Raw genomic sequence first — 13,237 nt, 5'->3', positions numbered from 1 at the left:
GTCCAGGATTCCGGCAGCCTGTCCCTCCTCTCTGGGCCCCGGAGACTCGCCAGCCCTCAGCACCCCCTAACGACGCCGCTCTCCACCACCAGGCATGGCCCTCCACGGTCCCTGGGCCCAAAGCAGAGCTTGGCTGCTGGCTTTCTGCCCCTTGTCCCTCATGTCCCTTGGGAAAAGGTCCTTTGCTGGCTCAGAATGTGTTTTTCATGTTGCGAGAGTGCAGAGGACCCCCAGAGACCTGGTTCCTTGAGGAACTTTTAGCAGTAAGCGCGGTGCAGGAAGTCTGGTCTGAGGGAGTTGGGCCTTCAGGGAAAAGACACCTTTCAGCTCGGGAGCTGCGTCCTCTCTGCCCCTTTCCACTCACTGCTGCCCACGGTTCTCCTTTTCTTTCTTTCCTCCAGGGAAGGCCCGGCCCTCCCGGTGTGGCAGGACCCCGGGGAGAGAAGGTGAGCCCAGCCCTGGGGTGGGAGGGGCCTCTGGGCTCTGGACCAGCAGGTGTGTGTGCTGCGTGCTGGTCAGCACCCAGAGGCGGGTGGGGGCCAGGCTGGAGTCCTGGGCACTGCGTGCAGACAGGTGGTGAGTGGGCGTCAGGGACTCAGCGGACGAGGGGTTTTGCTGATTGTATTTAAACTTCTTTCTACTTTTAGGAATAAAAACCTATTTAATAAAAAAATCCCTATTATATCATGTCTAGACATATTAAAATATTATACTACTTATATCATTTTGGACTAAGGCAGGCTAGTAATAAATACCAAAAAAAAAAAAAGAATCTTACAAATTCCTTTTCTTCCTCCTCTCTTTCCCCTTCTCTGTTTTCTGCAACATGAAAACATTTTTTTTTACCAGAGTAATAACCCTGAGAACATGGTAGATCTTTCATAAACAAAATAAAGAGTATCTTCTGCCATACTCGACATCCACTGTAGGACCCTTTCTTAACAAGGTTGAGCCCTGTGAGCGTGCTCTTAGAATTTGTGTATCTCGGCTGAACAAACTGCACGTGCAAATTCTCTGCAGGCCCGGGAGGTGCACTAAGAACGAAGTGAAGATAATAGCCTTGCTAAGCAGCACGGGGAAACTAAGGCAATGTGATTGATGTGTGCTGGATTCCAGCAGAGGGGAGACGGGCAGCCCTGCGCGTGCCTACAGAGAAGAACTGTCCTCCAGATTCGTGGACAGTCCCTTAGGGAAGACATTGACACGGGCTTGAGAATAGCTGGGGAGGGGCTGGGGGAGCAGGTGGGATCCCCTAAACTAAGGTGGGTGCGACCAGAGTCGCATCACGTCTACTCAGTGTCATAGCAGAGCCCAGGGGAGGGTCACTGGCCAACTCACACTTGTTCCCAGCAGACGCTGAAAAGAAATGAAGAGGGGAAGGCCACTCTGAGTCCTTAGCAGCAGGCAGGGTACACGGTATAAATAAATAAACAGACCGACAGGCTGAAAAACCCTCAGGCAAGGACAGGCGGATGGAGAACGTTGATGTTTTCCAACTCGCTCGCTTGGGCCGCAGTTCTAGCTGAGTTAATTATTCTCCCTCTGTGTAAGTATTTTTAGAGTTGAGATTTACATTTTCATACTATCATGGCATCAGGATTTTAATATATCCTCGCAGTTCCCTGATGGGGTGCTGAATTCTAAAATAAGGAGTTTATTTCAAGTCATTAAGAGAGAAGGATCATTGAAGCTTGGATCTGGTAACGACTTTCCTGCTACTGCCTGAGTGTGCGTGTGCGCGCGTGTGTGTATGTGTGTGTGTGTGTGTGTGCGCGCGCGCGTGTGTGTGTGTGTGTGTGCATGTGTATGTGCATGTGTGTGTACATGTGTGTGTAGTGAGAGTGTGAGTGCGTGAGAGAGAGATTACTATAAATTCTAAACTTCTGCCTCACGTATAGACTTTTTTGGGTCCCTCCTGTTTGGGAAACATGAATTTTCATTGCTTATTGTGATGCATGCAGCAGAAGTGGGGGGATGAGGTCAGGGACATGGTATTTTTTAGGACACTCTTTGGAATAACCGAGAGACCAGATACCAGTGATGCTCGGGGGGCTGGATGCCTCCCAAGTGAGAGAACGTCACTGAGACAGATCTCAGATATTTCACAGTGTGAGAAAGCCCCGGAGCCATAGAGCTGATCTTTACAGCCCCTCCCTTTGCAGATGAGAGAACAGAGGCCAAGAGAAGTAGGGGGTCTTGTTCAAAGTTAAAGGCTATTAAAAAACACTGTCAATGGAGATTTTAGGAACCACCCGCTGCTATGTAAAGAGAGGTGATTTTGCCAAATCTTGGGCCGTGGTGGGGACAGTTGTGACTGTATCAGTTTTGGTGTCAGAGAAAGTGTGCCCCGTCCATAGAGTAGAACCTTTGAAGAAGTGAAGGGTGACAGATGCACCTTGAGCCACTCCCTCTCCCTCCTTAGCCTTAGGGTTTAACAGATGCTTTCTTATTTATTCACGACTCCTCCACCCATGCCAATTTAGTCAGTCCTCCTGCTTGAATGCTGGTGCTCCCTGAGGTAGCCTCTAGGGAAAGTGAAAAGTGACGTTCTCAAGCCACATGAGGGGACATTGGCCATGGGTAGTGTCCTTGTTTTAGCGACAGGGCAATGGAGCGATAGCAGTCGCCGTTTTTCTGTGGCCACAGTTGACAAACATGCCCTTCGTAGAACCAAGATGTGTCTCCGACCTGGGAAATCTGATCGGGCCACGGTCATTGCCCAGGTGTCCTGGAGGAAGTGGAGAAGGAGACACAAAACCGGTCTTTGTATATCACGGCATATTGAAAATGGATGAGTGTCATCACGGGATTTGTGGTAGTTATTGATCTGATAGATATTGATTGAATGCTGGCCATGTGTGCTGAACCGCGGACTTGGCAGCAGGGATGTGCCATGAGGTGTCACCCCGTCTTGGTGCAGCTAACGCAGGGCCTGATGTAAGCAGGCGCTCACTGAATATGGACCAAGGGCTGTGCTTGAGCAGGAAATAGCTGTGAGGGCACCAGCCAGATCTAGGTACTGGAGGGGAGGCACATGGAAGGGAAAGCCAGCCTCCTCCAGGCTTGATGCCCAGATAAGCATTAGACGCAGATAGTTGGAGACCAGCACAAGAAGGGAGCCAGACCAGGCATGTCGCCAGCACGTATGGCTGAGTGCAGAAAAGGAAGTGGCCCCCTGGAACTGCATGAATAAGCAAGAGCCTCGAAGGGGTGGGGGATGGGGACATAATGTGGCACAACGTGCGCTCTGTTGAACGCTCTTCATTTCCACGCAGGGTGATGTGGGGCCCGCAGGACCACCTGGCGTACCGGGCTCTGTGGTAAGTGGCACCGTCCTGGGCGGCTGGGACCGTGGACTCATAGGCAGACATCATTGGGTTGTTGGAAGAATTCCTGCCTCTAAGAATAAGGCAGAACTCTTCTGACCACACAAGCTGGATACAAGGCTTTCAGGACTAAAAACGGGAGACAGAGAAAAGTCAGAAGTTGCTGTGTTGCAGCATGCCATGGGAATGGCCTCTGTGGAGCGGGCAGAGGCTGACTGTTGAAAAAATGCCACCACCTTTGCTGACGCCTGGTTTCTTTCTCAGGTACAGAAAGAGGGCCTGAAGGGCGAGCAGGTAAGAGGAATGTGGGGCCCCCCATTGTGGGCTCCAGGTGGTAGCAGGGATAGAAAGGCCACTGCCATGGGGTGGAAACTGCTCTTTGAGGACAGATGGAACTTTTCAGTGATGTGCCACGTTGGCTTTCTGCCAGGATTGCAGACACCAGCCCTGTACCTCTGGGTCCCTGTTGGGAGCTTGGGAAGTAAACTCAGAGCAGCAGAGGGCATGGGTGGTGGCGGTCAGGTCAGATGGAAGGGGAATCGTGGTTAATGTGTGCCTGGCTTGTGTTTCCAGGGAGCACCGGGACCACGAGGTCACCAGGGCCCACCTGGGCCACCAGGAGCTCCGGTAAGACCCACACCCCCCTTCAGCCCCCCAGCCCAGGGTCTGCTCAGGGCACTTCTAGGTCTGGAAAATAATAAGAGTCCTTCTTGTGACCGAGCGTTCTTATTCTAGAAGCTCACCCCATCACCCTGAGCAGTAGGCAGTGGTGGTGTCACCCGCCTGCACAGGAGGAAACAGCCTTGAAGAGTGAAGTGATGGGTCACAGACCATGCGGTTCCCAAGTGTGGGAATGGCGTTGAAGCCCGGGCAGCCTGTCTCCAGACCCCCGAGTCCCAAACAGACCAGAATGAAGGTTTCTGGTGTTCAGTCTGGTGTTTTAGTTTCCTTCCAGATAAAATGGAATAAAAATATTGGACACTTTACTGCCAGTTGAATCGTGTCCAGGACACACTGGCTTTTTGCATGTTTCTGATTAATACTGACGTTGCGGTGGCTTGGAACTCTCAGCCTTTGGTTTCTACCTCTATTAAGAATTTAATGATGTGTAAATAACCATTTGGGAAGAGGCCATTCAGAGGGACTGGGATCATTTTGTGACACGACTTCGGATATTAAGGATGATGAATAAGAACCGGGTCAGTTCCGTGGGTCGATCATTTAACTGCCCCACCTGGCAACGCGCTGCTCCCTCTTGCAAGTTATGGTATTTTATTGAAGGAAATAGTACAGTTCTTATTTTGAAATATCTGTAAATCAGGTTCTATTCCGCCATCAATGCCCATTCTTCATTAGGATGTATGTGAATGGCTTTGCTGGGGTAAACCTGGAAGAAACTTAGACGTTTAATTCCAGTACAATCTGAACAATGTCATATCCAAGAGTTCGGGTTAGAAAAGCTACCTTCTGCCTCTGTAACCTTCGACGCCTCGCTTAACCTCCCGAAGGCTCAATGTCCAGAGTTCCCCACCATTCTTATACCTGTCGTGAGCTCTATGGTAGGTAATGCAGATGATGGAGCACGCTGTTGATTTTTAGCTCTCTGTGCTTACACGCATATGTAGTTCAGATCCGTGACTGGCCAATGCTGAATGTCTATGCTGTAGTGTATTTTTATATGCAAACACATGTATATTAAGTCTGCAGGGGAGAAGGTGTTGCTTTTCTTCTTTTGCCAGTGAAGACATTGGTGCAGAGATATCGAGTGGCTTGCACAAAGTCACGCAGCTATTAAGAAGCAATGCTGAGCTTTGAACCCAGATCTATGAAGCTCATACTCCCCTCGTCCCTGAATGCACAATGCAGTGATACTTCCCCTGGGACGTGTGAAGGAGAATGACTTCTGTTATGGCCCCACTAAGGAGTCAGGAGCTAATAATGCTTAGTTAGCCCAGCTGAATCCCGAGGTAGCCCTCTTGACCTCTCACTCTGAGTTCTGGGATGAAATAATGGCAATCCTCCCCATAAATGCAAACTTTGTTACGATAAAGGAGGGAGGGAGAGAAGGAAGAAACCTCAAACGCTGGTGGCCACCTACTTTATGTAAAGCAAAATATTACGGCTGGTGATACAGGGATGACAACACGCGGACTGATATCATAGATTGAGGAAGGCAGGATGCAAAAAAGAAATAATTGGGAGCGAACCCTGTAATCTCTAGATGATGAACGAGAATTCTCTGCAAGTCTCTTCCCCACACTGTCCATTGTGCAAGACAAGGAGACCGCCCTTGAGCCCTCAGGACCTCAAACACCACAATTCCTCAGCCCTGCTGCGCGGTGGAACTGTCCAGGGTTCTGAAGAGGTCCTCTAGGCTGGATGCTCTCGATAGAATGGGATTTAGTACCATCCATGGTGTTGATGATGAAATGCCCTGGGAAGGAGATAAGCAACCCAACAGCCTAAAGACCTTGTTAAAAGGGGGGTGGGGGAGAGTGATGAGAGACCAGGACCGTGAGCTTCTTAAGGCCAGGGCCAACACCTCCCCAGTCTCTAAATCCACAGAGTTGATCCCATGGTGGGACTTACTACCCAGTAGAGGAGTGGCCCGCACAGTAGGTATTCAAGAGGGACATTAAAGTAGGACCCGGTTGCAGTGTGATCTCATAAGGAGCAATATGACCATGGGAGGCGCCTGGAGTTATGAGCCACAGCATCTGGCTCTGTGTCCCAGTTCCTCCACCAGGTAGCTTTGTGTCACTGATAGCTTTACTTAACCTCTCTGATCCTCTGTTGCTTTACTCCTTACTTGGAAATCAGCCACCACCACCACCACCGCCATCATCATCATCACGATGTCCTCCACAAATGTACTGTGAGGGTTAAATGAGCTCCTGTAGGAAGCACTACCCTAGAAAACCTTGTTAGCCCAGTCCTGATATCAATGGGCGTTTCTGTCTTTTTTGAATCCCCAGCAGCACCTAACCCAGGGCCTTCCGCAGTCACTCCCTGCATATTCATTGGATTGAATCAAATTGAGAAGCTGGCTTCAGGGACTGCTGTTGAGAATGGAAAATTTTGAGTTTGTGTTTAGCAATCCCAGCGAGAGGAAAAGGCCTCCCGTTCTCTAAATGGAAACAGCCTCTTGCACCCAAATGCTGGAGTTGCCGAGCAGGCGTGCCTCTCGCATTCTTTCTCCGAGATGGAAGCGGGCTCCGGTAGCCTTACTGCTGTCAGGCTGAGCGTCACAAAGAAGGGCCAGTGGGGCAGATCCAGTGCAAGGCATTTCTTGATGCTTAAAGAAAACACTCTTCTGTGGGGTCTTCCCTCCCTGTGTGCCCTGAGCTCAACAGAACAATTCTTGTGGGGAAAGGAGATTGAAACCTTTAGTAAGCACAGATGTTCTATTTATGTATTCATCGCCATGGTGTTATTATAATAAGAAAAAAGGCCTCGGACCTAAATACAGTCATTAATAGTTATGCAAAGCATGGCAATCGCAGCTATTTGTACAAGTATGATGATAGTATTTATGGAATATGAGGAAATTGAAGTGCAGAGAGGGAATTTCTGGCCAAACCTCGCGTGGAAAGTTGGTGATACAGTCACAGCTAGAGCTGAGGGTTTCATTTGCCCACTCACATTTCGTGCCTTATTCGAGGAGGTGCCCTCAGCTGGGTATAAATCAGGGTGCTGTCAGGAGGTCTGGGTGCTGTGGGAGGGCCTTTGTACCCATTCTTCACGTGGTCCTCACAGCCACTCAGTAGGTAGATATATAATAGTATTTTACCCTCACTTCGGAGATGAGTCAGCTGAAGTTCAAGGACACCAAAGGACCTGACTGAGGTCCTTCAGCAGCTCGCGTGGGAGGTTGGGGGGCAGGACTTGAATTAGGTCAGTATGACCTCTTCCTGTGCCAGCGTCCCTTGCTTAATTGAAACTGATCTTTCTTAGACGATGTTATTCATTTGTCCAGGCTGTCACATTTTACATATCACTGTTGACCGAGTGTCAGGTAACCCCAGCCAGCTCCTGCTGAGCCAGTGAGGTGTCGGGAAAGCTCTGGGCTTAGACCTGAGACACGGGTTCCAGATGCTGCTCTTGTGTGCGCTTTAGCAAAGCACGAGTGCGAGGCGTTGATCCTCGCTGCGCTCATGAAACATGTGAGTGGGGTTGCCCACATCTTGGTGGTTAAGCGTACTTCGTTAGGTCAGGTAGGTGCTCGTGTTGTCAAATGTTGCAGCTTGAGGGGATGGGAAGTTGTTTTTCCCTCCTGATCTCCCAGTGTCCCCACTGGGACAGCATTTTCCTGTCCGGTGAGTGTGAGAGGGCACCTGTGACGGCAAGCTCTGCAGTTACCATCATCTCTGTTTTTCCTCTCTCCCCCTCCTAAAGGGTCTGACGGGTCCAGAAGGCAAGAATGGACCGGCCGGTCTGCCAGGTCTCCGAGTAAGTAAACTGCCTTTCCTTATTTTCCCCACAAGCTCAATGCCAGCCTTTTGAAGAAACAGCAATCTTTGTGCATGCTGTAATTGATGTGCAGGTGAACCCAATTTCAATCTTGCCTTGAACTGTCGCGTTACTTTCCCTAATGTGGTATTAGATGGCGAGTGGAACTCTTGATGCAAAGATGACTGTGAAGGGTTGTTTTCTTTCTCCCTAATCTACATCTTCATTTGATTGAGTCTTACTGAGGAGGGGATGGGACCCATCTTGCTTGGAACTTGCTTGTCGAGGCCCACACTTCCTTGGTCATGATCTTGGCCTCCTGAGAAGTATCCATGTGTTCTCCAGGGCTCAGCTGTTGTCACCCCAGAAGCGCCTTTTATCCGTAAGAGTAATACCAGCCACTGTGCAGTGGGAGCTTGGCCTGGTCTAACCGTGACACTGGCCAGAGGCCTTGGACAAAAGCACGAAGCCTGGAGACTTGAGGAATAAAACAAGCAAACCCAGAGAAGTAACCAGGGTGGCGCGGAGGGGAGGCCAGGGAAAGGAGTGGTGTCCATGGAGCTACCGACCCCTAAGGAAGTGCTCACCACCCAGCTTTTCAACAAGCAAGGGGCGGGCTCTGATAGACCGCGGCCACCAGAGGCCTCTCAGGGATGCTGCCCTAGGGCTGTGTGTCTCTGAGCCTGACTTTTTCTCTCCTCCCTTTGTTCCTTCTGTGTGTCAGTCTGTCGACAAAGCTCAGGTTGTGCTCTTAGGACACACAGGCACTTGGCTAAATGCTTCTGGAATCTCTAGCTATTAAGATCTCAACCTCCAGGAGCTCACAGCCCGGGGCACTTGAGACCCAGGAGCAGCTAACCCAGATTCCTCAGTGGGGACGAATACAGACTGTGGGTGCTCAGAGGAGACAGGGATCTCAGCTTGAGGGGAGCACGCTGAGAGAGGGGGTGGGGCTGGGGACAGGGAAGGTGGCGTTTGAGCAGATTTCAGCAGGAGTTGAGGGGGGTGCCGAAGAGAGTCGTGCAGGTACAGGAAGTGGCCCCTGGGGAGGACATCCTGCCTGTCAGCCACCAGCTTTTATGGGGTCTCTCCAGCCCGTCCGTGTAAAGGGCTGTGGATATGCCTCTGGTTTAAGCTCGGCTGTCATCATGCTGGGGCCCTGCACAGTCCCTCTCCCTGTTCCTTCTATGTTTCTCTTTTCCCTTCTTATCCGCTATTTTTCTTGTCCTGGCCCTTCTCACATCCTTGCTTCCTCTCTTCTCTCTCCTTCCTTCCACAAATTCATCCATTCAACACACATTTCTTCAGTGTCTGCAGGGTGCTGGGCATTATTCTAGGCGAGTGGGATCCTTCAGTGAGAAGAATAAAGATCCCTGATGTTTACATTCCGGCAGGCAAGGGAAAAGAAACATAATAATTAACATTTAAATAGACAATGCGACATGGGTGTGTTTGAGCAGGGAGACCTTAGCAAGCAAGGAGCAAAAAAGAGGAGATGAAGTCAGGGAAACTGGGAATTTGTTTCCATAAGAGAAAGATTAAACATAAATAAAAGTAGAAATAATAGTAGATAAATAATAAATAAAATAATAAATAAATAAATAATAAAGAATAAAAGTAGATAAATAAATAATAAAAGTAGAAATGAACCCCATATACCACAAATCCATCTCAACACTTATCAGGTTAATGGCCAGTTTGTTTAATTCATACCAGCGCCCACCTCCACGTGCCACTGGGATAGTTTGAAGCAATCCCAAACGCCGTCACTTCACTGTGTCTCTAAGTATTTCAGTATGTCTCTCTGAAAGATAAGGAAAGGTAAAAGGAAAACAAAACAAAACAAAACATAACACCATCATCCCAACTAAATCTATGGAAAAGTTTCACCCCGTATGCATCTATGTTCAGACTGCCCCTGTCTCATACAGTTTGTTCGCGGCTGGATTTGGGGTACAGAAGTGGCGTGGCCTGGCTTACATTCTAAAGGCACCCATCTGGCCACTGTGTGAACAGACCCATTAGGAGGTGACCACAGTGACCAAAAGAGAAGGGGCGGTAGCCTAGCGCAGGGGCAGGGGCTAGAGGAGCGTCCATGCTGGACCAGGCGGCGGAGACGCAGAAAAGTGCAGGGCTCAGGCCCCTGAAGACCCAGGCCTGTCAGGCAGAGTGAGCCAGGAGCCACCAGGCAGGGCGAGGGGAGTGCTGATCAGGGGCACTGGACACCAGGAGGGCCCTCTCTTGCCCTGTCCCTCTAGTTAATGGGGACGATGACCAGTGTGGCCTCGCAGCGTCACTGATAGTTCTCTGGCTCAGGCTGAGTTCCAGCCGGTGAATGTTGCCAGCTCAGGGGCTGCACCTCTGGCAACACAGAGCAGAGACAGATCTGATGTTGGTGTGGGCGCAGAAGCCGCGTCCTGTTCAGCCAGCCTCTGGCTGAGCCGGGAAAACCAAGACAGAATGACTTAGTCAAAAAAGTCTCTCTCTCCTTGCCTCAAGGTGGCCTGTCATTTCTTCCTCATCAATTTCGACTGAACCGTTGCTCTGAAGAGTTCCTTAATGTCACTGCACACACTCAGGCTGGGACAAGGGAAGAGACAAGACACTGACAAGCCACAGGGATCTGGGTACTGGGAGTCTGAGGCTAAAGTACTGGGTGGGGAAAGCAACGTGGGCCCTTTATTTTAGAGATTAGCAACAGGCAGACAGTGTAATCCCCGGCCAGGTCACACGTTCATTTGGAAAGCGGGTGTTTTTCCACAAGGACACAGTGAAAGGGGACGTCAGGAGCCTGGCACCCCGTGCACTACGCGGTGGAGCTGTGGGAGACGCACGCTGCCCCCTGCTGGACGACGTTAGGCAGTGGTTGCCTGGCTGGGCTCCCCGCCTTAGACTAAGGGGGGGCAGGTGCTGGGTTTCTGTCTGAGGTCCTTATTTCCTCCTGCTTGTCTGAGCTGGGCGTTAGGCGGGGTTGTTGGGGGAGCGCTATCATTTTAGCTGACGCGGGCAGTGCTACCGCTCCTGCTGAAGCCAGAGTGTTCCACAGTAGAACCAGCCTTCCCTCAAGGCCGCTGAGGCACTTGAACACTCAGAAGCTTCCAGAAGGGCGTTTTCCCAAAACAATTTGGTCACGCCCTCATCCTGGGGCCCTAATCATCCGCCCCAAGATGATGTCCTTGTCACCCCAACACTGGCCTATTTTAATTTCCTGTAGAGGGCTTACCTGACGTTCTTCTTATCTGAGAATTTAGTTTTGTTTTCTCCACTAGAATGTAAGCCTGTGAGAACGTTCTTTAGTTCTGTGTCTGCAGCATCTAGCAGAGCACCTCACACGTATCAAACATACCTAGTTTGTGCACTCATAAAACATATAAACATAATGTCTATAAGTGTAAATATGCATACATTGGTAATGGCGCTAATGAGCCTCTAACACAATTAATGTGCAAGAGTGAACGACACACACGAACGCTGCTCCCTGGGTGGCTGACACAGTCAGGTGGTGTGAGGACAAGGACAGGACCCAGACCTGGGCCTCTGGTCACCTGGGCTCTGGCCTCTGACTGGAGATGTCCAATTTTAAAGAAGAGGGCCTGGCCCTTTTGTGTCATTGCTTTTACTTTCCTTTCCTTTGCTTTAGATAGTCAGCCTCGATATCTCCTTCCTTCCTCTGGACCGAAAAGGGAAAAAAACAAAAACTTTTTGTTTAAGAGAAGTCTATGTTGTCAGGCACTTATTTTAATTTTTTTTAAATGTTTTCAATTACACTCGATATTCAATATGATATTCGTTTCAGGTGTACAACATAGTGGTTAGACATTTATATAACTTACGAAGTGATTCCCCCGATAAGTCTAGTACCCACCTGGCTCCATACACCCTTGTTACAATATTATTGATCATATTCCCTGTTCTGTACGTTGCATCCCCGTGTGCGTTGTCCGGCACTGAAACGTAATATAAAACCTGGAATGTCTGAACTATACAGTCATCACGATGGAAGGCGTTCCTGAGTTAGGCAGTGAGAAATTTAATGCCCAGAAAGATTAAATGATCTGCCTGCTCAAGGCCACTCAGGGCTTTGTCCCTCCCCTTCCCACAAGCCAGTGACAATCTCTGTGGTTCCTTTCGTTGTTTTCTTAACATCTTCTGGTTTCTCTCCTCTCTCGACAATTGGTGAGAACTGAAGAAGTGTCCCTATCATATATGGCGCTCCCCTTTCCCCTAAAAACAGAGTGATCCCCAAATGTCTCACGGTGTGCCTGATCGTGTCAGCTCCTTTAAGAACACAGTTTTAGAACAGAACCCTTCCGTGCTGGGATTGGACTAAAATAAGATACGAAAGAAATAAGTGGCCAGTCAGTGCCGAGCAAGGTCTTAGCTAGGAAACGGTTTGCACTCGTGTTTCTCACTTAGTTTTCACAAGGATCCTATGAGGGGTGGCAATTTAATCCCCTTCTGCAAATGAGAAAGCCAAGACTTGAAGGTATAAACCCAATTACCCGGTGCCACACACATTATAAATGGTGGGGCAAGGATTAACACTCAAGTCTGCCCGGCTCCACACCCTTCACTGTGTTTGCTTTAGGATGGTGTGTGTGTGTGTGTGTGTGTGTGTGTGTGTGTGTGTGTGTGTGTGGTGTGTGTGTTCACGTACACACCACAATTTTCAATAGGACAGTAACAGTCCTTGCTGTGGATGCCCGGAAATACCCAGGACCCCTTCATAAGTGACAGCGCCTGTACTGAGGATGCACTGGGCACCCATGGCTTTCATCTCCGGCTGCTGCCCTGGAAGCTGAGGGTCTCATATTGCTGGAAGCTTTCGGGTCCATCAGCTCTGACTTCTAGTAGATTTAAGGAGAGAACATGGACGGTCTTTTGTCAGTGGCAATCTGGGTTGAATTTGCTTTGTTTTATAATTTTTAAAGCCTTTTCTGCTTGCTTTTCCCTGCTCTACCAGATGGTAACAGCATTGTTTGGATCCTGGGCTACTGTTTGATTCATTTCGTGGCATGGAGCCAGGGTTTATATGAGGACAGCACCTGGTTTCGGCTCTAACCAGTAGAAAATAATCATGTTTGACATTTGGAGGCATGGAGAACAGGAACTGAGCAAAAGACCATACGGCACATATTAGAATCACTTGCACAAGCAATCCTTTTATCTGTTAAGGGCCCCTCACATGGCTGTGTTAACTCGTCCTGGCTGGGCAGGAACTGCTGTTCTGAATTTATAGGCCTCCCCCTTACCCATGCGCAGGCAGTGTTGGAAATATCAGTCCTGCTCAGCATCCTGACATTCAGAATGGCTTGAATTATCTGCCTTCATGATAAATTACAAACACTTATTCCAGATATTGTGTTGGGTAGCAATTTAAAAGACAAGAAAAGAAAAATGACAAGACACAAGCTTAATGTTAGTAAAATCATTCTTTATGGCTGCAAAACTTGCTCTGGCCA

General features: G+C 49.4%; 1 protein-coding gene across 1 annotated transcript in view; it reads left to right on the top strand.

The window, feature by feature from the left end:
- The window catches only part of COL22A1 (collagen type XXII alpha 1 chain), a 200,887-nt gene that overhangs the window by 72,432 nt on the left and 115,218 nt on the right, over window positions 1–13,237 (top strand). The window contains exons 18-22 of the mRNA XM_019624053.1: window positions 402–446; window positions 3,276–3,320; window positions 3,591–3,620; window positions 3,900–3,953; window positions 7,722–7,775. Coding sequence (XP_019479598.1) covers window positions 402–446; window positions 3,276–3,320; window positions 3,591–3,620; window positions 3,900–3,953; window positions 7,722–7,775 — 228 coding nt within the window. The remainder of the gene's footprint in view (window positions 1–401; window positions 447–3,275; window positions 3,321–3,590; window positions 3,621–3,899; window positions 3,954–7,721; window positions 7,776–13,237) is intronic.

This window comes from Hipposideros armiger, unplaced genomic scaffold (genome assembly GCF_001890085.2).
Source record: "Hipposideros armiger isolate ML-2016 unplaced genomic scaffold, ASM189008v1 scaffold_574, whole genome shotgun sequence".
In the NCBI taxonomy this organism is placed as follows: Eukaryota; Metazoa; Chordata; class Mammalia; order Chiroptera; family Hipposideridae; genus Hipposideros; species Hipposideros armiger.
Note: the sequence above shows the minus strand (reverse complement) of the source record. Positions and strands in the feature narration are given on the sequence as shown.